A 24,767-nucleotide genomic window follows, 5' to 3' on the forward strand; every position below is an offset into this window, starting at 1 on the left:
AGCAGAGGGGCGGCTATTTTAACGCAAATGCCGGAAAAGACGAATTTGGGAGGAGGCTAATTGGCTGGCAGGAAATGCGAGTTGTGGAGTGAGAGAGAGAGCGAGGCAGAGGTCTGGTTGTTCTGTTTCTGTGATGCTGGTGGGATAAGAAAAGCATGAGTCTCTTTTTCCCAAGGCCAATCTATTTCTGGACCGGGTTGGTCTCCATTGCAATAATAACTTTTTGTTTTTTCGCTGCCTAATTAACGAAATTGCATTTTCATTCAAAATACCGTGCAGATAATGTGCCGGGCAGACTATGTGAGCGGTAGGCATATTGTGCATCCTGGCGACTGTAGCTGGACGGTCAAGCCCACGGGTCAGCGCACACCTTCAAAGTGTCACCAATGGCAGTTAGCTGGGAGGGGCTCAAGCGGCGCATACTAAAAAAAAAAAAAAGGCTGTTGTTAATCATCGGGTCTGGTGTGATTGAACGTGATTGAAATCCCTTCCAATTTATGACCTCATTGTCTTCGGCACTGTGGCCCGGTGCAAAGAGCCCCTTTTCATTACCCGCCCATTCAGAGGGAGAGAATGGGGCAAACGGCAGACTATTGCCTGTGCCACATACTCCCACCGGGAAATACCAATATTTCTCTTTTTTTTTTTTTTGTTAGCTGGGGGTGGGTTTGGGGGATTGGTGGTGGTGGGGTCCAGTTCCTTGAAAACGGTTGGCGTATTCATGCTTAATAATGTGAGGCTGGCACCCATTGTCTCAAGTATCTGTAGACGTGGTTGCTGCTGAAGCACTGCCGATTTTGGCTGGAAGGAGACTTTCCCATGTAAGAATAGATGTAGCTTTAGAGATTGTTCCCGAGGGGAGGCTCCCCAAAGAATTCCTGTTTGTTTGTGTTGTTTAGGTTTTTTTTTTTTTGTAGTAGTATTCTCGGAATATCACCTTAAATGGTATAAGCATTATCTTTGGGTAGATTTTCTCATTTGGGTTTTAACATTGCTGTTGCTGATTAGTTTGTGGTGGGCCAATTGTTTGAAGGCTTCACTGTGGAGGCCGTTTAGAAGAAGGTCGCGACCTTGTCTAGCATCTGCTTGAGAAGGACGTCAGTAATTGGACTGGATTATTACAGGTTTTACTCTAGCTGGGGTGTTAAGGTTTGTACCTTTCCCGTGGGTCACTACCTTACTGTTCCTTATATCACTTCGGAATGAAGTTTCTGATGCTTGTATAAGTTTTCCAAAACTTATTCTTAAACGAGTTGACATAAATTGAGCTTTGTCTATTCTTGAGGTTTCTACCTTTGCTCCCAAAGATTGCTGGTATAAGCCCCAGTCTTGCCGTGACCCTAACACGTTTTTGAACATTAATTCATGGAATTTAAACTGGATAGTACTGATCGGTGAAGCAATGTGCTCTCAGCTATTATTAGCTGACCTTGTAAACCTGTTGTAGGCCTTGGGTCAGGTCTAGGTCTTAGATTCAGCTTACAGTGTTTGCAAATCCCGAGGGTACCGGAGATTACGTTTTGCTGAGTTGGTGAGGTGCGGTCTTCAGGCGTTGCTGATGTCCTCTTTTGTGGAGCAGAATGATGTGTAGGCCTCTGTCAGCCAATTTGGAATTACAAACAGTAGAAGCGAGGAGCGATACGGTCATGGCTAGCCAATGTGTCGCAAATTACGTTGCAATATTTTCTAAATATGTTTTAGAAAAGAAAATTGACTAGGTGTTTCGGTCTTCTGATTTATGGTAATCAAATAATTTTACGAATATCTTACTATGATGGTTCACAATCATGACACATGCGGCCCTTTTCGGTCTAAAAGCATGTGGTGCTACAGAGCTAATATTGACACAAACGTGTCTGTAGTTGTGCCTTGGCTAACCTGTTTAAATCGGGTATGTTTTTCACAGTCACATGCCATTGCTGTGGGGTGATTTTGTTACTGAGATGGAATAAACGTGTCGGGAGGGTAGGAACCCAGTATTTTTGTGAACAAGGTAATTTCTGAACAATGATTACTCTGTTCAGCGTGTTGTCAGATGTTTTATTCTTTATTTTGTCTCTTAATTCTGAAATCAAATAGTATATTTACAATTATATGCATTTATTTATGTTCATATGTGTATTTAAATGTGTTTTTTTTTTTTTAAATAGTACAATAATTGTAATATATAAAATTCTTATCTTAATTTCTGAGAAAGTTAATATTTTTATCATCATTAAAATCTTTTTTATTTTAAACATAGCAAATATAATGGAGTGAGAAATAATTTCACATTTCCTTAAGAGACCATTAATCATAGATCTTTCAACAATGATCAAGTGGAATGGAATATGATATTTTTATTAGGTCACACTCGATCTTCTCAAATGTTTCGTTCCTTTTGATGAGCTCCTGGCACGAGCTTAAATAATTCTGTTAACTCTTATCAACCAGGAATAGTTTTTGTATCCAAAGAATTTTTATTATTATTTTTTAATAGACATATACAATTTCAAATGAGAACAAATAAATATCAAACCCCAATTTCCGAAGGGGAGAAAGAAAGAAACAGAAGAAGGAAGAAAGAGAGTAAAAAACCCCACAATAAATCCATAAATAAACAAACAAATAAAAATACAATTTCAAAAGGCCAGACAAGACAGTCTTACAGGTACATGTGTCACATAGACATGGTTCTAGAGGGTTCTCAATACAAGCAGCAATTTACTGAATCTACCAGCTTCCATATTTTTGAAACGGGTTGCCATGTTGTAGAGAATATCATGGTGTCCCCCTTCATAGTGTAACAAATTTTCTCACATTGCACATTGTACATTATGTCCTTGATTCAGTGTCCATTCTAGGAACACTAGATTTCTTCACTATCTGTTCAAAAGATCTTCAAGATCTGTTCAATATAAAGGTCAATTAGTGAGTGAATGCCACATTTAGACCAAATATCAAAAGCTTCTTCTGTCTTTGAGGGGGAAATGTAAAGTTTTTTGTTACTCATGTAGAAACGTGAGAGCATCAGTGGCAAAACGGTGTCTAAGATGATTTCAAATCCTTACAGTGTGTATTGCAACAGGATTGGATGTAACAGTAGATAGTACAGTAGACCGAGAAAGCGGTAGTTTGGCACGATTGGGGTGGAGTGGATAGCTGCCCTTTCTGTTTTTACCCAGCTAGGGATATCAATAGCATTGCAAATCCAATATAAAAATCCAATATTCATATTGGCTGACCAGTAGTAATATAAAAAGTTGGCAAGTGCCGTTCCCCCAGCTTTCCGGGGTTTCTGTAATATCTTCCCAGCTATTATGGGTTGTTTGATTGAGATTTGACTATTTAATGAAATCCTTCCAGCAAGGGATGAAGAACGTGAGTCCCACCTTTCATGGTCTTGATTCAAAGAGTACCGTAAGGGTTGATAATTGGCTTTCCAGAGATCCTTAAATTTAGCAGTGATCCAAATTCCTGAATATTGAAATTTATTATGAGCAGAACCAGGAATAGCTTGATAGACTTTTGGTTTTTCACCTCGCCTCACGGTGTACCTAGAACCTTGGAGGGGGGACCGAACCCGAATGTATCTTTAACCGCTGTATCAATATTGACCCTCGCCACAGCGGCCATTACCGCCGGCACAGCTAATCATTTTGATAGGGGTGGGAAAAAAGCTCTTCTGCCTCTCCACAGCCAGCCACTTTTTATCCTCGCTCCCCTCCCCCCTCACATACCCTGCATTCCTGCTGAACAAACACCCGCTTGTTGCTTCAGTGACTTAGATCAACAGCTGCTAGATACTTAAAAAAAGAACATGCGAGAACTTGAAATCATTAAAGGAAATGGCAGTCATTTTGCCAATGTGCTCTTAAGAAGCGTTTAGCAATAACCTTCTTTTTTTTTTGTTGGTTTTTTTACCCCGTTCCCTGACCGACGGTCCGGTTTGTGGCGCTTCCCTCCTTCCTTGTGGTTTTTTTGCATGGAATTTTATTCTATTGAAGAAGATAGTGACGGGGAAAAAAGGAATCATGGCCGTGGGGAGTTTTCTAAGTATCAAAATCTCGATATTGTTCCCGAAGGCTGAGGCAGGTGTTCACTTCATGCTGATGCTAATCCCTTCTTTCGAAATAAAAGTATTTTAAGCATTTTCGTAGATTTGAGTAGGCGCAATATATCCGCTCGTTCAAAACGGCTAAGAATTCGGGTCTGTTCTAAATCCACAGAGGAAACAGAGCAGGCGTTCGGACTGGGTCTCTGAGCCCGGAATCGGAGATCAGAGCGCCATTCCATCTCTAATTTGACCCTCATTTCGATGTGAGACTTGGGGGGGGGGGGGGGGGGGGGGGAAGCAGATTAATCTGCCGGCCTGCATACATTTGATGAGAAGGCTCATGTTGTGGTGGCGGAGGGGTTTTGCTAGCCACCCCTCTGAGGGGAGCAGACGGACCCTGTGAGGTGGGATTAAAGGTCCACTCCATCCGCCAAGCCCTTCCACAATGTGCCCCAGGCCCCCGGGCGCAGGGGCTACCTCTGATCGGCTAAAAGTGATTTTGTGGCCCCCATTGTTAGGTGATTTGGGGAGGTCTTGCGGGAGGTGGACTAGCTGCCTCTACGAAGCCACAGCTTCCACAGGAGGGGGGCGAGGTCACGCATTTACTCTTCAAAGGGACCTCTTTGATCCCCTTGAAGAAACGTTCATGCGAGTTCATGCAGGTTCATTGAAACCTGTTGATTCAACTTACTTTCAAGGTTTTTGATCTTTTTCCTTTTCTTCCCTTTTCTCCCATTCGCGACATCAGCGGAGATTTTATGGCGAAGCGCCGCCAGCCCGACTCACTTCTGTACATGAACAGTCCTGTTATGTATAAAGCATTTCAGTAACTCATTTATTACTGAGTGGCTTAACCTGTTGTGCTGATAACGTAAAGTGAACCACTCTGGCTGTAATGTCTGTGCTCGTTTAATATTTAAAAGAACTCTGATGTTGGCAGATGTCCTGACTAATGTGTGGCTGGGAGCCAGGAATGTTTTGGGAAGCGCTATTTTCCTTCTTCCCATGTGATACCTCTCGATAGAGTGAAAGAAAGACACACACTCTCCTGTCAGGGCAGAGCCTCTTACACAAATCTTTTAAACATCCACTTTATTTCTGAAAACTGAAAAAGGAACAACTGAGAGCCCAGACAGAGAGATAGAGAGCAAGAACAAAAAGGCGGAGAGTGGTTCGAGGTATGAAAGCTTTGTGGGAAAACGAGTCCTACCATGGGTCCTCTGAGATAAAACAACTGCTCCCAAAATGACAACCTAAAATTAGTCTGCTCCGCTGCTCCATGAAGATCATACAGAGCTTTGTATATGTCTGCGATGTTCCATTTTAGAGGGCTTTTCCTTTCAGACATCAGTTACATTTTCTTGTACAGCATTTGGCATATGCTTTTATCTAGAGTGTACTTAGAAATATCCATCAGTGAAATGCCACTAGGACCAAATGTGTAACTGTATAGCATAGACCTACTGACCAAAAAGTACCTTTTATTGATTATTTCTTTAGATCTGGACCCACTTGTAAATACATGCTGAATGTCCTTTGGCCGACATGACAAACAGTGGTCCTCGACCCATGTGTGTTTTCTACAGATTTCATATGAAGTGTTCAGTCAGACTTTAACAATAAGGAGATTGCGGTGGGATTTAAAACATTATCCTAATTGTTAGCCTGGGCCTTTTTGGGCCTTATCAGTTGCTGAAGCCCTACAGGAGGAGGTGCAGTAGATTACAGCTCAACATGAGGCTCGGATTGGAGGGGCAGGGTGACATATGGTGGGATTTATCTCAACACAGAGCAAAACAACACATAGAAATATAGAAAAATGGAACACCAAGATTAAGTAAACAATGGGCGAGAAAACTTTCCACACGTGTAAGATGTGGGTGGCCAGTTTCTGGCAAGTCTGCCACTTAGCTGTTTGTTGAGTTTAATGGCCCTACTGCAATGAGGGCAAAGATTTGTAGGTTGTTTCTTTTTGCCCCAAAAACTCAAGTTGTTTCCCTCTCTCGTTCCCCCGTTTTTCTTTTAAGCCTTTCAAGTGTTTGTAGACCTCATTCGTCTCCAGATTTAAGGTTATGGGTTCTTTTCTGGCTGGGAAAATTCATTCTGGAATGGGTGGGATTACAATAAACATGAAGGAGCCTTTTTTAGTTAGGCGAGGAATGATTATACAGCATTCAGGAACATCAAGCTGTTTAGTGGCTGGTGATTGCAGGTGGCAGGATTCTGCATCTGGAAGCTGCCATATTTTTAGTCAAAGACATTAAGTAATGCCAAAGAATTTTTATGCTTGATGCAAACACCACCTTACTAATTGCAAACTGATTAAATGAATGAAATCTCTCCATTGAAAGAATTACCTTGCCATTCAGTACATTTACATAATGTTGTGCCAAAATACATTTATATACTTTAGCCTTTAGTCTGAACAAAATCAAACTTCTCAAAGTTGGACGGATGCCCCCAGGTAATGTGCACTGCTTTTGAATAACACGCATCTCATTTATAATATGTGTTGTAATATATACAACATATTATTGTGCGCTTGGGTCTACACAAGCTTGAGCATGGAAACGTACTAATTGTGAGAATATTTTGTTGAGCAATAAAAGCACTGGTTGGATTGGTTTGATTTGGACCACACTATGATCCCCAGCCCATACGTTTGTGCTTTAGGGTCTTTATTTTTGAACGCCAATGATAAGACAACATGCTTGGTGACCCCAATTTTAGTTGTCAGTCTTGATTACACCTCAAACTAGACATTAATTCTTGTTTTGTAGGTAACCCGTGGACAACCCTGTAATAGCCTGCAATTGCTGCCTTCCATTGCAGGGACTTAATTTAAGGCTAACTCACTGAATGCATTCCATTCAAAGGGTTCTCATGAAGTGCTAGTTGTGAGGGGTTGATTGACACATTGTTTTCCTCTGTGCTGGCTTCTCTCTCTCTCTTTTTCTCAGCACAGTAGGCCTCACAGAAAGAGGCAAACATTAACTAATCCTGTAAACATCTATTAGGTTTATCAGGGGAGTTCAGTTCCATGTACAAACGGCCCGGGCACAGGCATTGGACAGGGTGACCTATTCTGAAGTTCGGCACAAAGCATTGAGGAAGGTAACTTGAGCAACAAAAATAGAAACCTGGAGTTTCCCATCTATTTGATGCACATTGCCCCCCCTGTAGTTCTAAGAGTGGGGAAGGATGACTAGAATGTTCATAGTGTTCAGACAGCCCCATCCAGTTGAAACTGACAGATGACAAATTGTAATCTAGAGGAATTATTAACTTTTGGTCAATGCTGGCCTGGTTTGGGCACGCACAGCACAGAATAGCTATTGTTTGTGGGGTTGAACAATGGACCCACTAGCCCATAGACAAAGCCTCTCATTCTGGATTAAGGATTTGAAACCAAGATGGCAAATTCATCTCACAGATTAGCATAAATCCCCCCGCCCCCCAACCAATGGATTCAATTTGTCTAGAAACAGGCAGACTTGGTGTGCCCATTCTACAATTTTTGCTCACTATTGCAGTAGGAAATCAGGTTAATCTGATGTCCAGAGGATTGTGGAGCAGAGCCAGTCTTTACTAGTAATGCTGATAAACTGGTACCATGAGGGCCATAATAATTAAATTTTTTGTGCTGGAGAATTCCTCAGGTATGTGTTGCCTAGACTAGCAGGGGGAGTGAATGAAGATTAATTGGCCTTGTTACACATCAGGGTCCTGAACCCTGGAAAGCACTTCTAAGAGATTCAGTGACATGGGATGCTCAGAGCTCACCACTGATCATTGTTAGTGTCAATTCCAAAAGTGCCAGGGCCAGGACAAGGACACGTTAAGCGTTCCCCTCCTTATGAGACTGAGTGTGACGCATGGCATTGTCACACCCATCGGAACCCCTCTTATATGAGTTAGGAAGGTTGCCTTTGCTGGAAGGGGGTCGAGAGGACGAAAGCCTTTAGAGGGTGGGTGGTGTTTGCGCTGCAGGGGACCTCCATAGTTGAGGAGCCTTGACACTCTAAACAATGCACAACCTCACAACCTTCCACCTCCCCTGCCATTTCTGGAGCTTCTCTTCTCAGACCAGGGCTTCCACAATAATACGAAAACATTGTTGAACAGGAGCCCAACAATATCCTTGGGCCATGAATAGATGCTCTAGACACCTTTTTTTGTAGCAGGGTCGGTCCAGACATTCGGGGGGCTGTTGTGAACTTGGGGCTATCATGTCATAATTAACATCCCTCTCTGGGCCGAAGAAGAGGCCAGTTGGATGACAACTCTTCAAGTTGGCAGCATCCCCTTCAATCACTCAACCCCCACTGGAGTGCTGTGAGCCATGCACTTTTCTCAAGGAGCATTACGGATGCGTGGTGCAAGCTCTTCGCTTCATCCTTTTTTTTTTAAAGTCGTTTTTGAAAACTTAATTAGGCTTCCAATTAGCGGGATTTGTTGCGGCCCTCTGCATTGTGGCCCTCTCCGCTAAGAGGATTATGTATTTTCAGGCCCTGACTGAAGAGGGGAGATTTATTATGGAAAATAGAAGAGGCACTGGGCCAGCGATGTAGTTTTTTCTGTCTTAATCAAAGCCTTTGATCTCAGATTGACAATCTCTTGTATGCACCAGTTGGGAATCGTAAATTGGAATTTGATCACAGGGTTCTGTGAAGCATTTGGTTAGTATAGTTGGGCAGCTGTATCTCTACCGCAGAAGTGCCAAAGAGTGTCAGATTTCTATTTAGTTTAAACCCTAACGATTCAGGACGAAAAAAAAAAATTCATGGCCAGGTTTGGCTTTAAGGTTTTGTACTGATATCCATCTAAGATTAGTCAAGCCCCTTTTTACGGGTATAATGAGCCCAGTTCTGTGTCTTGCCCATCAGGCAGGTTGGCCTTTTTTTAGCCGAGCCCACCCAGCAGTGACTAGCTGTCTAAATGACTTGGATGTCGACTTCCAAGGGCCAGGCTAAGCAGCAGAACTGGCAGGACATCCCCAGGTCTGAGCCCCTCACGCTGGCTGCCGGTAGTCCCACAGCTCAGTGGGAGATTTTCTGTCCCCTTCAATAAAGCATATTTGGAATGCCAGTCCTCAATGATCCGCATAAATGGAGGGGATCAGGAGGGAAAGGTTTTCCTTCTCCCCCCTTTTCTCCCTCTTTCTCTGTGTTTGATGGACAACTTGGTGGCCAAATAAAAGGGGGGAAGCACATTCTTGACTCCATGCTAAGCATCTGATTTATATGCAAAATGCTGGGGAGCAATATCAAAGGGTAAACAAGAGCATTGGCTGGGAAGGGCGAGTTTGGGATATTTCTTGGGAATGTTACCCTTACTCTCAGCATTACCTCTAATGTATCTTGCCAAAAAGACCCTACTGAGCATGCCACTCTGGATGCATTTTGAAATCAGCTCTTTGTTATTCCTATTCAGCCCTTCACAGCCCAAGCACCATTAGAGTATTAAATGCCACCTGTTGCTGATGAGCTTTCAGAGACTGCAAACTACAGGCTGCGTATTGTTTCTCCGTCCAGGCGTACGGACCTAGCAGGTTCCATCCGGCACTTCAATGCAGTCTTGAAGTCAATGCTGTGGGATAAAAAAAATTACATTACAATTCCATTTTTTGTAGATATCATTAAATGACAAATATACATGCATATACATTACAAGTGTGTGTGTGCGTGCATGCATTCAAAATGTGCCTATATGTCTGGGTTGAGAGCATTGTGACTAACCATGTGAGTGTGTGTCTGTGTGTGTGTGCGCACACGTACGTGTGACTAGTCAGGAGTCTCCATAAAACGGTGGCCTTTTGTGTGCAGTCATGGGAAAGAGCAGTTGAAAGGTGAAGCAGCAGGCGACAGGGCCGGCAGCGGTCCCCCTCTTTACTCAGGGCCATGTAATCTGCTAATCCTGGGAGCAACCCACCAAGCCCGAGGGGGGAATAAATCACAGGGTGGGGCTCTCTTTTTGGACTGCCGGACCACTGGACCATCCACCTTGCCAGCCTTCTAGTCAAAGTGTTAAAGGTCAAGTGCTGTGATTTTTTTTTTTTTTTTTTTTTGTGGGGGTTGCCCTTTAAAATGTGGACCATAAAGGTTAATTTTATTTATTTGGCAAGGCCAGCACACCCATTCATAGTTCATGGTGCTCTGGGGGAAGCCTGCACAATGCTAGGAGTTTTAAATTACCCCTTATTCTCTGATGCCTTTTGGCTGCTGGTTATGCACTGCTCCTGGTTTTTTACTGTTGTGGTTGGAGACGCTGGCTAAAGGCATGTCTGTTGAACTTCTTTGATGTGCTTTTTGATGTATATTTGGAGACACGTATATGAAGAAAATTACACCTTTCCTTTGTAGTTAATTTACAATTCATAAGCAGTTAATTAGCATTAGCAGTGACACAAGTTCAGAGGACTTTGTGTAATTATTTTCAGTTGAAAGGTCTATAAAGTTCTATGGTAACACCTACAGGACAGAATAACTTTTTTTTTATTTTACTTTACTTTACTTTACTTTACTTTATTTAGCAGACGCTTTTATCCAAAGCGACTTACAATAGGAAGACACCAGCAATTCTCGTTCGATTTCTATAGAATATCGAGTTTACAAACTAAGAGCTTAGACTTGTCAGTGAAGAGCATGCTCGGAGATTGTTGGGTGCTAGACTAAGAAAAATTATAATGTATTTATACATTTTGTATTTGTTTGTTCAATGTGTACGCATGTGCGTGTGTATGTGTTAGATTTGTCTGTAATATTTTTGGAATAAGAGGGTTTTCACCTTCTTCTTAAAAGTGGTGATAGTCTCGGCTAGTCGTGTGGAGGAGGGCAGGTTGTTCCACCAGCCAGGGACAACAACGGAGAACAGACATGATTGGAATCGGAGACCCCGTGAAGAAGGAATTTTTAGTCTCCTTTCGTTTGCCGATCTGAGAGAGCGTGCAGGAGTGTATCTAGGTAGTAGTATGTTGATGTAGGAGGGCGCAGTTCCATTTACAGCCCTGTAGGCAAGCATCAAGGATTTGAACTCAATGCGAGCAGCTACCGGGAGCCAGTGGAGGGAGGTAAGAAGAGGTGTAACATGGGTGTATTTTGGCTGATTGAAAATGAGACGCATATGTTTTGTCAAACATATGCGTTGGAAATACTGGCTGGATGTGGTCTGCACATAAGGCAGACATTTTTGTCTTTGCAAAGAAACAATACTACGCTATAGAAAATTGGAACATTTGGAAAGTTCCGGTAACATTAGTGGTGAAGAGTTGACAGATAAGAAAGTGTATTTGACCCACCCTGGTGAATTCCAGTAGCTTGTTCAACAACTAAAACCACAATTTACTCAAAACATACTTCAGTGTGTCTGCTTTGGAATTTGGATAATTATGACAAATGCCGACACCTCAAATTCGTTACTTAAGAAGGAATAATGAAATTATACAGGGATTATGAAATGTTTATTTGAAAATCATGTGGCCATTCAGGATACACTTACCTCACTATCCATAAGCACTTAATCCTAATCAAGTTTTATGGCTGTCTGAGCCCATCCCAGGACACTGGGTGCAGGGCGGGTAGTCTGGGTGGGGTACCACCCCATTGCTGGACACTGTACATCCAGTATAAAATAAGAATGGAATACATTTTCATCATGTTCTGTTTTCATAGCATGAAAACCTCATTCCTCTCAGTCTGCATCAGAATGGTATTTAATGCTTCGACGTCTGTAACAGTGGATCACAGTGGATTTTTTTTTTTAATCGGTCATTACGTTGGTGGTGATCCTCTGCTCTCTCTGTGTGTGGCTCAGTACAGCTCAGATCACCTCCTTGTGTCATCACTTAAACACAAAGCTGTACTGTGAAATCTTCCCTTCAGTACTACAGTGTCTGCAATCTTTTTTTATATTAAAGTGTTTGGAAACAATGGTACCAAAAGACTTTGCCAGTATACTTAATATGTAAAAATAAAAAAGTGATATTACAATGTATAACAGAACACAGTTTAATTACTTTTTCACTAACACATTTTAACTCCCCTTATAACTGAGTGTGGGGTTCTTTTTATCTGGCCAGCAGGTCCGGTTGTGACATATTTAATCTCTTCACACAACAACTTTGCGCTGTGATGCCTGCTTTTGTCCACTCAGATGTTGTGAAGCATTAATAATATATTGTTCCCATGATTTTCAATGCATGATTGAGCAGAGCCAGGGTCACTTAGGGCAGGAATGTTGCAAAGTCATATCATCTTTCAGCTCATTTAGTGTGTTTTTGCCCTAAGTGTATGTGTGACTGACTGGGTGGGAACATGTAGGTATTTGGATTGGGTTTCTGGTTTCTTTCTAGGACTTTATTTCTTTTCAAGCTCAAACCTATTTCCCTTATGTCACAAAACCACCGTTGTTTTTTTTCTCTGAATCAGTGGAACACATAGACCAACAGTTATAAACGAAATCTTTCTGTGTTCTTCATTTCGAACTATGAAGTTTTTACATAAAGTTTTAGGAAGTCTATCTTTTTTTATATTGTTTCAATTATAATGTAACACAGTCTGACTACTAAATACTGAGTACTAAACAATATCAATCTTGACTACGTTTGCAGAGAGTAAAGTCCACACAGCCCTCCATGCCCCATTAGATAAGATTCTTATTAGGGTTAGAGTCTATTATATTTAAGAGTCTTATGTAAAGACTCTTAATTATCATATCTCAAGCACAAACATGAGGGCCTGACCATCAAGGCCTATCCCCACAGTCCCAGAGAGCCACGTGAGAGCCTCTTCTTTACCAAACACAACCCACTGCAGCAAAGAAAGAGGCATAAAAAGCCTCAGGGAAGTCTGTAGCATCACCGCTGTTCCCGCCATCTTCTCTTTCGAACCCCCTTTCTGAGGTTGAAAAGCAAATGCTGTGATTTATTGTTTCATAAATGCTCGGTGCTGCAAGGAACGGGCGAAGACAGACTCCAGTGTTTGCAAATGACCTCCAGGGAACGAAGCAGAAAGGCCTTTTGCCATCTTTTGCTTTCTCCTCAGCTGAAAAGCCTTCTCCTGGTTAAATACAAGGGCATCCCATTGGAGTTGGTGCTACTGCTTCACCGAGCCGTGCTGCGGAGGTGTGTGCAGCTCACGGCTCCTGGTGGGAAACAGCTTCAGCCCATTGTCTCTCACTCAAACAAGGAGCCATGAGGTTAACCCACGACTCCCAGAACCTCACCCTGTGTCCTGCTGAGGCTCAGGATGCAGTGTTGTGTTGTGCTAATTAGATGGGATTTTTTTTTTTTTTTGAAGATGGCTCAAATGGGCATGCCGTTCACTCTGCTGGGAATGAGGAAGACCCTGGGAGACCCTCGGTCTCGTGGCCATTCAGTCGTCTGTGGCAGATTCAGGCCTCCACATTTGAATCCCCACCCCAGCCTGTGTTTCAGGGAGCGTGAATGGGATTGTGTGTGCTGGGATGGGCCTGTTCTTTATGTGCCTCTTATTGTCATTCAAAGTGTAATGTCTTTCGGAGAAGGTTTCTAATTTGACTTCACAGCCAATTAAGGGCCTGGTGCTTCAGCCTGGCTGGTAACTGAACTCTGACCCATTGGTTTCTTTCCCCTGTGTCTTTGCATGCCTGGGGACAAATGCTCTACAAGAGAAAATGTTGAAACTAGACAGGAAGCAGCCCGTTCTGTCCGGTTGGATTAGTAATGCGTAAGTCATTCTGAGCTGGATGCATCCCTGCAGATTCCCTTGCCTCCCATCTCCAGACCAGACGTGTTCTGTTCTACCTCATGCGTAAGGAATCGAGGTCCTGATGGGTTCTTCTTTCATTCAGCAAAGCGTTTTTTGTCCTTTTTTTTCATTTAAGAATGCTATTTCACTGTAGACAAGGTCTTTGAGGATTTGGCTCCAGGCTTTGTGTTGCTTTGTTGACACTGTCATTTAAGAGGTTTTATTCACATATAATCGACTTGATTCGAACACTGTTGAATTTACAGATTAGTATGAGATGAAAGCTGGCCGGGCTCTTTGTACAGGCGTCTGTGCTACGCCTGGATGGTGACAGTGAATGTGCGACTGCTGTTGCATCACAGCGCGGACGTTTTGCAAGCGAAGAATGCTCCTACAGTTAATGGGCTCCTCTGTATGATTCTGACAGTGTAGCTCAGGGTGATGCTTAATCAAATGCAAAGGCTTGATGTGCCTTTTTCCTCAAACCAAGATGGCACTATTTCAGCACTGTATCAAGTATTGCACTGTTATTTTGGAAGTCCATACATTTGTTTAATGGTCTTTTCCCAAATGCTGTGATTGTGGGTCTTAAAGGTGCCCCATATCCTTATTTGGTCTTGAAATGCCCTAATGAGGGCCCCTAAGGGCCTCACTTGGAATCTCTGCTTCAGTGTGGCCTTCCAATGACCTATTCACAAAAATTCCACGCATATAGACCAATGGGAGTTTTCACCACGGCTGCATTATAGGGAAAAGTAAGCAAGAAGAACTTCTGGAGTCACAAGGAAGCTGATCAAAGTATAAAAACATATTTTGCCTGTGAGAATTGAGCATATCTGATTGACATCCAACTAAAGTGAACTAAAGCACATCAAAGCATAATTTCCCCCAAGTTAGCACCTTTCCACTGGGTCTTAAAGAAACGTCTGTGACACGATTACGTCAGAGTGTCATGGCCTCACCATTGCCCCATTCACACCCTGTGTTCAGAGCTGACGGAGCTGACTATTTCTTCACACTACCATGGCGTTACAACTATACAACACTGGGATTGTCATAATTTGGAATACCTTTCTCTCTATTAACCCTCATGTCATTTTTTGTATGTTTCATTAAATTTGGTGACCACAGAGACCAGTGTCGTATCTTTAAACTGCATGCTTGTGTTTTTTAGGTTCTAGCTGTGTCTTAATTTCAATGTAATTGAAGTGTGATGTGATTTGGGATTTGGTAGGAAGTCCCCCCTGCCATGTCCCGTGGGCGGCGACGGTGCTGTGTGTGTAATTGGGCCCGGCATGAGCATATCTGCTTCTCAGCACCAGCCTCTTCCTGACATGCAGGGCATCGCCATGGGACCCGATGGCTGGAAACAAAAACTCACACAGGCGTTTTCATAAAAGAGCAAGAGGCTGTCTGCACACAACACAGTTGGGCACGAAGCGTAATGAAGACAAATGGTTAAACGCTGGCACCGAGCAGCCTGCAGCTCCCGGGGTCCTGCATGCCGTCTGCTGGCGAGGGGTTGATGGGAAGAGATGAGTGGGAAGTTGGCGGGAGAAGTGGCTTGTTGGTGATGTGACAGGGGAATGTTTGCAGCTGGTGCCTGGCAGAGGCCCGACTCACGGTAGGAGTCACGGTCTGTCTGTACCACTCTGTGTTTCATGAAGTGGTCACTGTACTGGCCAAAATGTACTTCATTTGGGCTAGGGCAGTGTGCAGCTACGGTTACCATGGTTACCTCATCCACAGCTGCATTCGTTCCACTGCAGGCTGTGCAGACTCCTTTTGTCACGCTAAAGAAGAGGTCCAAAAAAATGAAAAAAGAGGTGGAAACGACTAAAGTCTCTCTGATCCCCTTTTCCATGCGGAGGGTAATCCGGCGGCGGCCGTCAGCACAAACGCGGCTTTGGTGGCAGGAGCAGAGCTTGGATGGACACTGTACATCTCTCTAGCGTGTACGAAAGCAACACAAGCCCTATGCATGGCAATCCATTGATATGATACTTTATTGATATTACATGATAACAATGATATCACAATACAGTATGTTATTTCATAAATGAATTCTGAATAAAATAAATGAATTTGTTAACAAATTGCAGCATTTTTGAAAGAATGGCCATATATGTTATACTCTGTCAATACACTATATCAATATCATGAAGCGAGGTATCGTAAGACTATAAGGCAATTACCATATCTTTTCCATATAGCTGTTTTGTTTCCTACATTGTCCCAGATTGCAAATGATCAGTGCTAATCTGATGGAAATGTAAAAATATTCATTTAAAATGTGTATTCTGAAGGTATTACATTCCTTTTTACATACTTTTATGGCATATGAAATGTAATTTTTTTTATATGTTCTCACAGTATCTGGTCTCTGAGCAACCCCACGGTCCTGTATGTCTATCCCTTTGACTTTCATGTGTCTTTTTTGCACCCTCTGTCATCCCTTTTTCCTTGTGGGAGAAGGCTGATCTGAGATACCACGGAGGGTCTGTTAGCATCTGGAGTGTGTTTCTGCGGGACAGGTTGACTCTGACATCACTCTCTCGGCATGTTTACACTCAGTGTGCATTAGTCACTAGCCCGGGGACCGTATCGCTGATGGACTTTCTCTCTGCTGATTGTACCAGCTTTCGCTAGGGGCGTTTTATGACTAATGCTTGGTAATGGTCATTTTCATGACTAAGGCAACCCTCACATGCCACAGAGCCATTCATTGCTTGACCCCACTGTTTTAGATATTTGATTGCTCTGGGCTTTTGTTAGTCATGTCGCGGGGACGTCTTTCTGCTGGTGCAGTTTTAACCAGCTCATGTTAATTGGCCGAAAGTCCTGCCTGAATGTCGTAATGGGTCAGTGGGGGGGTCAAGAGTAATGGCCTGACTGTATGTGAATGACTAAGACTTGATGTCATTTACCTTTACCTCGCTCCATGTGTGTGTGTGTGTGTGTGTGGTTTCTGCAGAGAACCAAGACTGCCGACACCAAGTGGTTCACGAACGTCTAGGTGAGCTCCTGCGCGTTTTGAAGGCGGTGATCGGCAAACACCAGACGCTCAACTCTGTCGACATCCTGAGCGCCGCTGGAACGGTCATCGCGAAGGTCAAAGGTGAGTGCTTCTTCATGCCTCTGCTGTCATTACACGGGAGACCCATGTTTAAACACCTGCATGGTATCAGCCTCCTGGGCTTCCTGTTCCCAGCCGCCCTGCTTTCCTGTGGGACTAAACAACAACCTTTTGCCCCACCGATATCTGACTCATACCTGTTTTCTCAGGCTGTTACGCCACTTGCACACTCTTCAGCTGACAACAGGCAAATTTAGACTGCGTGAGGATCTGTGGCCACCATAGGATGCAAATTCTGGCAGCTGTTGCACAGGTTCCGTGCTACAGGATGATTTGGGTGGTGCCGTGTGTGAAGGAGCATGTGTCAGGCTGTGAGCGCTCGTAGCTGTGTGTGTGTGTGTGTGTGTGGATGCCAGAGGACTGTACAGTGTTTGCTTTGTGCTCTGCTGAGGAAAGGCTAAAATGAGGAATCCCATTTGCCGTATGAGTAGTAGGTGCGCTTTTGGTTAATGAAGAGCTCTGTGCGTACAGAAGGTGGAGTGTGTGTATATGTGTGTGTGTGTACACATGCTGGTATTTGTTAGGGCCTGTAGGATGTCTATATATTTTCAAAAGAGAGGAACCAAAGACATTGTACCAACTTGCCAACTGTGCATCATCACTAGACAAACATGACAGACATAACGTAAAACCTGACGTGCCGCTCAGTTTACATTGATGAGATGCGGTCAAAAAATGCGACACACATGATTTTCAATGCATGCAAGAACAACAAGCATGATATTGTGCCAAAGAGAGTGTGGATGTATGGTTTAAGAATTTTACGATATATTTTACGATATAAATCATTACATGTCCTTACAGTAAATCTAACTTTGACTTTGTTTGTTTATGTATCCCAAAATAAACCTACAGCAAAGCAACAGATGCCTCCTACATGAACCCTTTGTGATTTTAGCCACAAGTAATTTTTCAAGTCAACTTGACTTTATTAGGGACATGCACTTGTTTTAATTCTCCAGTAGGGGGCCCACACACAAACGTGTTGAAAGTCAATGGGCAGTTCAAATGAGGGTTGGTTTGCACTGATGACTACACTAGTCTCGGAGGATCAGAACTCAAGGCAGACATACAGTATACTTCTTTTGTCTGTATGAATGAAGTCTGACTGAAAGAAAGTACTGTAGTACATGAAGAAATATGTGTCCTCAGTGATATCTCTTCCCACCAGTGCAAATATTAATTTGTTGTATTCATATTGTTTTTATTTAAATCATGAGAATTGCAGAGAATCCCTTGATACGAGATAATGTATCAATGTGTTGTCTATAACAATAAAGGGGACCTGCAATCATGATGCATAGCTGAAGAACAAACCACAAAGTTTGAACATTACTGCATTTGAACTGCATATGTAGAAGCCATTAATATGAAACAATTTGAATTTCCACTGACATCCACAGTTATCCTCATCTGTGGGTGTGATGTGATTTTTTTTGCTCCCCATATGAGAGAGAGACAGAATGAGAGCACTGGAGTGCTGATTGCATGTAAAACAGGTCAGAATTTTTATAAATATATTTTTCATTCTCTATCTGTGGGATATAAGAGCCTTGCTGTATGAACCAAGGATCAGCACAGTGGGATGCAGGGCGAACCTTCCTGGATGTAGAGGGAAGGTCTTAGGCTAGATGTTTGGGCTGGCTCGGGTTTGGAGGGCCAGGCCGCACAGTCCCACCATCCTGCGAAGCACGGGTCCCCTAGGAAAAGTGTGTGCTGATATTTACATGCCTCTCCCACGCTATCCCTCCATCATTTCAGCGTTCCGACTCCTCAGACTGGAGAAATAATCCGAGCGTATGTATTCTTGAATTTGAGCCACTTATTTTCCTCAGGAACTCTGTGCATGTGCACTCACTGGAATCCGAGTGTGTGTTTTCCATGTGGCCACCGTTCCTTTTGCTTCATCAATTCCCAGCAATTCACAACCTAATTTTGGCTTTAGACAAACAAGCCACGTTCCTCAAAGCCTTCAGTTCCCAAGTGGAGAATTGGAACTAGGAACACAGTGACCTGAACAGACTGAGAAGGTTTAGAACGTGATCATTTAAACGCCCTAAAGGGTTTCCACTGGTGCCTGATGTGCTGACTGTCCCTTCACACTGAATATGGATAAAGATGGACCGCCTAAATAAACCAGTTGCGGTACTGGGGGTGCTTTTAGCATGTCAGGTTTGCATCAACTGATGATACACGTCTGTCCTGATGGGTGTGACCTCTACCAAAGTGACGACAACACCACTCATCGGACATGAACGTCATCGAATGGCAGATGAATATAAAGATTGTATAAATCCCATGATATGACATCCATGAATCAGATCTCAACCCAAGTGAACACTTCTGGAAGATTTTGGACACTAAAATGATGGAAAATCTTTTAGAAGAATGGTCTCCATGCCTCCAGTAGAGGATGATTCAACATATTTTTTCTACCATATAATACTTCTAATATTGGAGATGGATTAGTTTACAGGTTCATTTCTCTTTGCTAATCAGAAAGAGAGTCAATGGTTGTGTGAGTGAGACCGAGAGAGAGGAACAATGACATTTTTGCTTGGTGATGTCATTTCCACATTTGGATTGTGAGGGGTTGGAGAGGGGCTACCATTGTGTTCTCGTGAGCTTCAGGATGTCCTGTTGGAGGGGGATGGAGGGTAGGCGGTGCTGGGAGACGTGACAGCCACAGACACATCGGGCTTTCGCTGACATTAGTGGTCAGGTTCGACTCCAAGGATCCCTCGAAAACCTAGTACACCACAGCAGTTGGATCTGAGTGAACCCCTTGTGTCCTTGATTGAAGAACTGGTTTAAGGGGATTTCTGAAAGACCCCAGTGATACCGGAGGAGGACAGCTTGGCTCATTGTGGGCATCTCTAGGAACCCTTGGTACCCTTGGTAGCCCTGCTCGGTGTTGGCCATCTCTGTCACTGGATGGGAAGTCTGGTTGTGGGTAAGTTCTTCCTTTGGTGCTTGTGTCTTTAGAGACATCGATCTGAGGAGGTACCTCATACGGTTGTTTTCTAACAGTACCAGGAAGCCCTCAGCGCAAGTGTAGGCTTCATAACATAGACGCAGGGCTCCCAACTCTTGCATACCTATTTCCTGTCTAGAGAGAGCGTGAGCGCGAAAAAGCTGCATGTGTGCAGAACGTCGTAATTAAAAGCAGAACGTTGAGGGGTGTGTGGACGTTCTCAAATCTGTCCACTGAGCACCGAAGGCTCGAACAGCGTATTTCTGCCCTCGGCTAAACGGACTTCAACGGCTGCTTCACGGACCGAGTTATGGATTTAGCTCTCGAGGAGACCAGATGGTGAGAAATGTGCAGAATGTAGGTGGGGAGGCTGTGCATTTCCCTTGTAACGTTGATGGACTCCAGATCTCTAGAAATTCCTGCCGCATTTGATCGCATGTGTGCCATCGCGTGTGTGTGCTGGAGGAGAGGAAGGGCTAAGGATGTCGGAGTGCTGGAAGGGGGAATGGCGTCAGCGGATTTTGCTGTCTCCGTGCTTCGGGCCCCGCGCCGCGCTCGTTTATTTTCCCTCCTCCGACTTTGGCAGGAAGTTTATTGTGGGCGCTGATTATAGCTTATTTACAATGGTCCTTCTTTTTTTTTTTTTTTACAAATGTTTTTTTTTTAATTTTCACTATTACGTCTCATGACAGGAAATGCTGGTTTTAGCCGATAACTGGCGGAGCCATTACTTTAGCCTGCTGTCATTGGACAGGATTTACTTTTTACTGCGTCACCTTTACTTGGAATATACACGCTTAAAAATCAGTGGAAGTTTTTTGGAAGTCAAATTAATCTACAGATTTTCATACAGTGCAGTTAAATGGTAGCCACGATTCTAGCATTTAACACCTAGGGTTTGATATATTTTCAGTATGGAAAATCCAAAGCAAAAGCTATTGATTTTGTGTGTAGTGCAACATAATGATGAAGCTGATTTAGATTTTTTTAAAAATTGCACAAAAGTTAATATGAGACATGGTCATTGTCTTGGATGTTTTTGCTGTTATACATCATTTTACATTATAAGAGCGAGAGTTTTGTGTTGTGTTGCGATTGGGTTTCACACCTCACACCCTAACATTCTTTCATATATTTGGTAGGTGTGAACTTCAAGGAAGTTAATGAAGAAAACAAACAGAAGCTCTTCAGTGAGATCTACACTTCAATAGATACTTTGGCGTTTACGTTTGGCAATGTGTAAGTGCTAACACCCCTGAAATTGCAGAAGGAGGAAATTGTGCTCATTTCACAACCTCTCATGTTGTTTATTAACAGACGTGTTCCAACAGAAACTCTTGTGTTTTGGGCCCAGCATGTGCCCATACAGCAAGCCTGCTGTTTTTAATCGAGCTGGGTGAAGGCCAGGAATGAGATCAGGAGCTTGTAAAGTTTCCTCAAGCACAATTGTCATCTCTCTCTCTCTCTCTCTCTCTCTCTCTCTCTCTCTCTCTGTGTCTCTCTACCGCTCTTCCCCTTTCAGAGTGTCTGACTTCCTTATGGGAGATGTAGAGAATGGATCAGTGTTGGGGCTTCCCCAGAGTCGAAAAAGCAGGGTAAGAGCATGTGTTTATTGGATCACCATCTACTCAGCAATGACAATGATTTAGGATGTTGGCTTTGGGAACGTTTAATGGTAGGTAGACAGTAGTACACCACCAGAGACCCTCCAATCAGCAGATGTAGAAGATGCCGTGCACATGGGCTACTATATGTAGGTCTAATGGAAGTACATATAGGAGTTTGATGTGTAAGAAAGGATTAAAGCACAAGAGAAAGCATCACTTATTGTGGAGCATACAGCACTTTCCCAGTCTCTTTTATTTAGCAGCACACTTCAATTAGCAAGTATGGAATATGGAAATATATCAGCTGGTGCAAAACAACCCCGGCAGTGTTGCTGAATGCTGAACATGAACTTTTCCACCTCCGCCCATGAGGAATAGCTGTGCTGTTTTGGAGAGCGAGACAGAGACTCCTTCCTGTTTGTGTCGAGATCCAGAAATATCCAATGGAAGTGAACGATCAGTTAGTGTGCAGTGTGCTGCACCGGCCTGCACTGTACAGGTCACCAGGGGACGTGAGTTTATCTGTCGCAGGCGCCCTTTTCCTGTCTGTCCTGTTCCTCACCTACGTCTGTTTTCCTGCTCTTTCCAGTCTTTCGAAAACCTCTCAGTGGAGTCAGGAGGATCCGGTCCAGACAAGGATGATCCTCCAGGTATGACTCACACTGTAGTTCACCCCAACTCAGCTCTGCTCTTTTAACCACACATTTTAACCCTGAAAATATTGTACAAATTGCATAAGACAACACCTAAAGAAATCAGTCCCAAAACTCAAACCATCGCTCAGTCCAAATAGCATTGTTTAGTAAGTAGCTGCAGGAAACAGCTGAATCTCTTATCTAGAGATGGATCTCCCACAGAAGCCGAACATAGTTTTTCATCTTGTAGGACAACAAACATACTAACAGTGGTAAGTAATTTTTCAAATAAACTGCAATTTAGTACCTTTTTGAACACTTGAGTTAGAATAATACTCAGTCTCATGTACAACAGCATTGTAATCAATTCAGTCAAGTATTTAATGTGTGAGCTATTTCATTCAGAACTATTCAGTAATACACAAGCCTGCTATTCAGTTATTAAATGTAACATGAGTATTACAACACGATCTCAGAGGACCTTAAACACCCTAACTAACAGATGTCCAGAAGGGGTCTGTCCAGTCCGCCGTAGACAGAGGGCATTATCCGGGTTTGAGTATGGAAATGGTCTTTACCCAGCCTGGTTCTAATATCTCGTCACAGAACTGTCATATGCAATCCCCTGTCAGGGCTGCTTAGTGTCAGTCTGTATTAAAGCAATCAAGGTCGGCAGAGGCTTTTATCCCCACACACTGTCTCTCACACGTTGGCACACATTTGCATACCATGACATACACACGAGCGGCGAAATAAACACACACATATATGTCTGGAGGGAGCCATGCACAGGCCGCTGTGGGTGACTCTGACGGGGGTCTCTGGGTGTGTGTCCGCGGTGCTGGCAGGTCCGTCTCCGCCGGCGCGGGTGGAGGAAGTGGACGCGGCGTTACACCAGAACGATAGTGGAGTGGAGTCGGCCCTGCTCTACGCCAAAGCCTGGTCCAAGTACACCAAGGACCTGCTCAGCTGGGTGGAAAAACGCATCAACCTGGGTAAGATCCGGAGTCACTCGTTTCCATTTAGGGAGTCACTACCTCCCTAAATGGAAAAGACACAGGGCATTATTGTGGGTATTAGCATGCCAACGAGGCTCTTTCTCACTCCAATGCAGGTCCTCATAGCTTGGGATCATTCTGGTGGTTCAGAATAGGACAGATATACCCTGTAAACGATTCTTAGCATGGTTTATGTATTTATTGGCGCATTGGCCTGTGTGTTGAAGCAAAAAAGGAAAAACGTGTATTATGCTTAGACGTCACACAGTACAGGATTTTTCTTGGTCACATCCACGTTTACCATCTCAATACATATTTACATATACATTTTTTTTTCTCTGCAGATATCGAGTGTGCAAAAAGTTTTGCCAAAATGGCAGAATCTGCAAAGGCACTCGCCAGTCAGCAGGTGATGATGGACTAAATAGCTGTTGCAATATGTAGCATTGTAATAAATGATTATGGTGATAATATTCACATTGTAATCCTGTTGAATATTATGAGTATTGTGATATTGCAGAAATTCTTCATAGCTGTTTGTATAGTTTTGCACTGCACTTTGAACCTGCTTTATGGATATTATTAAAACTATCTTGTTCTGTGTCTGCATGAGCCACATGTTAATTCCATGACATAACACAATGCTAAAATTAATAAATTATTAATTTGATCACAAAAATGTCACATTGCCTGGTCCTACATCACAGCGTAATTCAAAAAAACATACAGAAGCTTTTAATGCTAAAGTGTGACTCTTATTTTTGCCATTTTGCTTACAGGAGTACATGCCGTTCAGAGAAATCTACATGTCTGGGTTTAAAAATGACATTGAGTACAGCCAGGTCATCTTGCACACAACAGCCGCTCTTCAGGCCAACAAATTCATACAGGTACATCCCGGCTCACACTTTCATCCTCCCGATAAGGCACTTACAGGAAGGCCGGCAGCACTGTTGACTTTCCATTTGTTTTGTGTCCCTCAGCCCCTCCAGGCCAGAAAGAACGATTTGGATAGACTGAGGAAGGAGGTGAAGGAGCAGTGGCAGAGGGAACTCAAGAAGATGGTGGGTGACACTGCGTACCCATGTACTACATTTACTGTAGTAAAATGGTATAAAACTATAAAAAAGGGCCAAATACTCAGAGTACATCAGACAGTGGTTCATGTAATGCAAGACTTCAGAAACGCTGAGGTGTGAAGTTAATGGGTGACCAGTGGACATGGTTGCAGGAACTTTCTGCACCATTTCATACAGCTGAAAAAAGGAAAAGACATTTTAAGATGCAAAAAGAAGTCCCCAAAAAGGATAAATTTGGCTTCTTTACTCAATGTGAAAGACTGAAACTGGTTTGGGGAACTGAGTGAACATCGGCAGGAAGGGGGGTGGGAAATGCAGTGATGGGAGGCGTGGCATGCAGTGGTGCACTTGGATGAGGGCCTGTGTCCTCTATGTATGACAGGGTAAGCATGCGTGGCCCGTGGTGTCTGTATTAATGTTGCACATAGTACATTGTGTGACCTGCTAAGAGTCCCAAAGCAAGAGAGTCATGGTTCCTGAGAAAAGAGGAAGTACCTGATGGGAGTGTAACAAGCATTTGTGAATACGTGTGTTTTTGTGGGTGTTAGCGATTTATTTTGCTTGCGGATGTTTATCT

General features: G+C 43.3%; 1 protein-coding gene across 5 annotated transcripts in view; it reads left to right on the top strand.

The window, feature by feature from the left end:
- Positions 1-24,767, top strand: part of arhgap29a (Rho GTPase activating protein 29a) — a 39,639-nt gene that overhangs the window by 3,079 nt on the left and 11,793 nt on the right. For 2 of the 5 annotated variants that reach the window (XM_028966513.1, XM_028966522.1), the window contains exons 3-10: positions 16,736-16,879; positions 21,014-21,110; positions 21,394-21,466; positions 22,068-22,128; positions 22,962-23,108; positions 23,456-23,520; positions 23,891-24,001; positions 24,095-24,175. In XM_028966513.1, the coding sequence (XP_028822346.1) occupies positions 16,736-16,879; positions 21,014-21,110; positions 21,394-21,466; positions 22,068-22,128; positions 22,962-23,108; positions 23,456-23,520; positions 23,891-24,001; positions 24,095-24,175 (779 nt within the window). Of the gene's footprint in view, positions 1-16,735; positions 16,880-19,604; positions 19,851-19,984; positions 20,211-21,013; positions 21,111-21,393; positions 21,467-22,067; positions 22,129-22,177; positions 23,109-23,455; positions 23,521-23,890; positions 24,002-24,094; positions 24,176-24,767 lie in introns of those variants that run through there. The other 3 variants (XM_028966531.1, XM_028966538.1, XM_028966539.1) reach the window with 3 other exon arrangements.

Source organism: Denticeps clupeoides, chromosome 2, assembly GCF_900700375.1.
Source record: "Denticeps clupeoides chromosome 2, fDenClu1.1, whole genome shotgun sequence".
Lineage (NCBI taxonomy): Eukaryota > Metazoa > Chordata > Actinopteri > Clupeiformes > Denticipitidae > Denticeps > Denticeps clupeoides.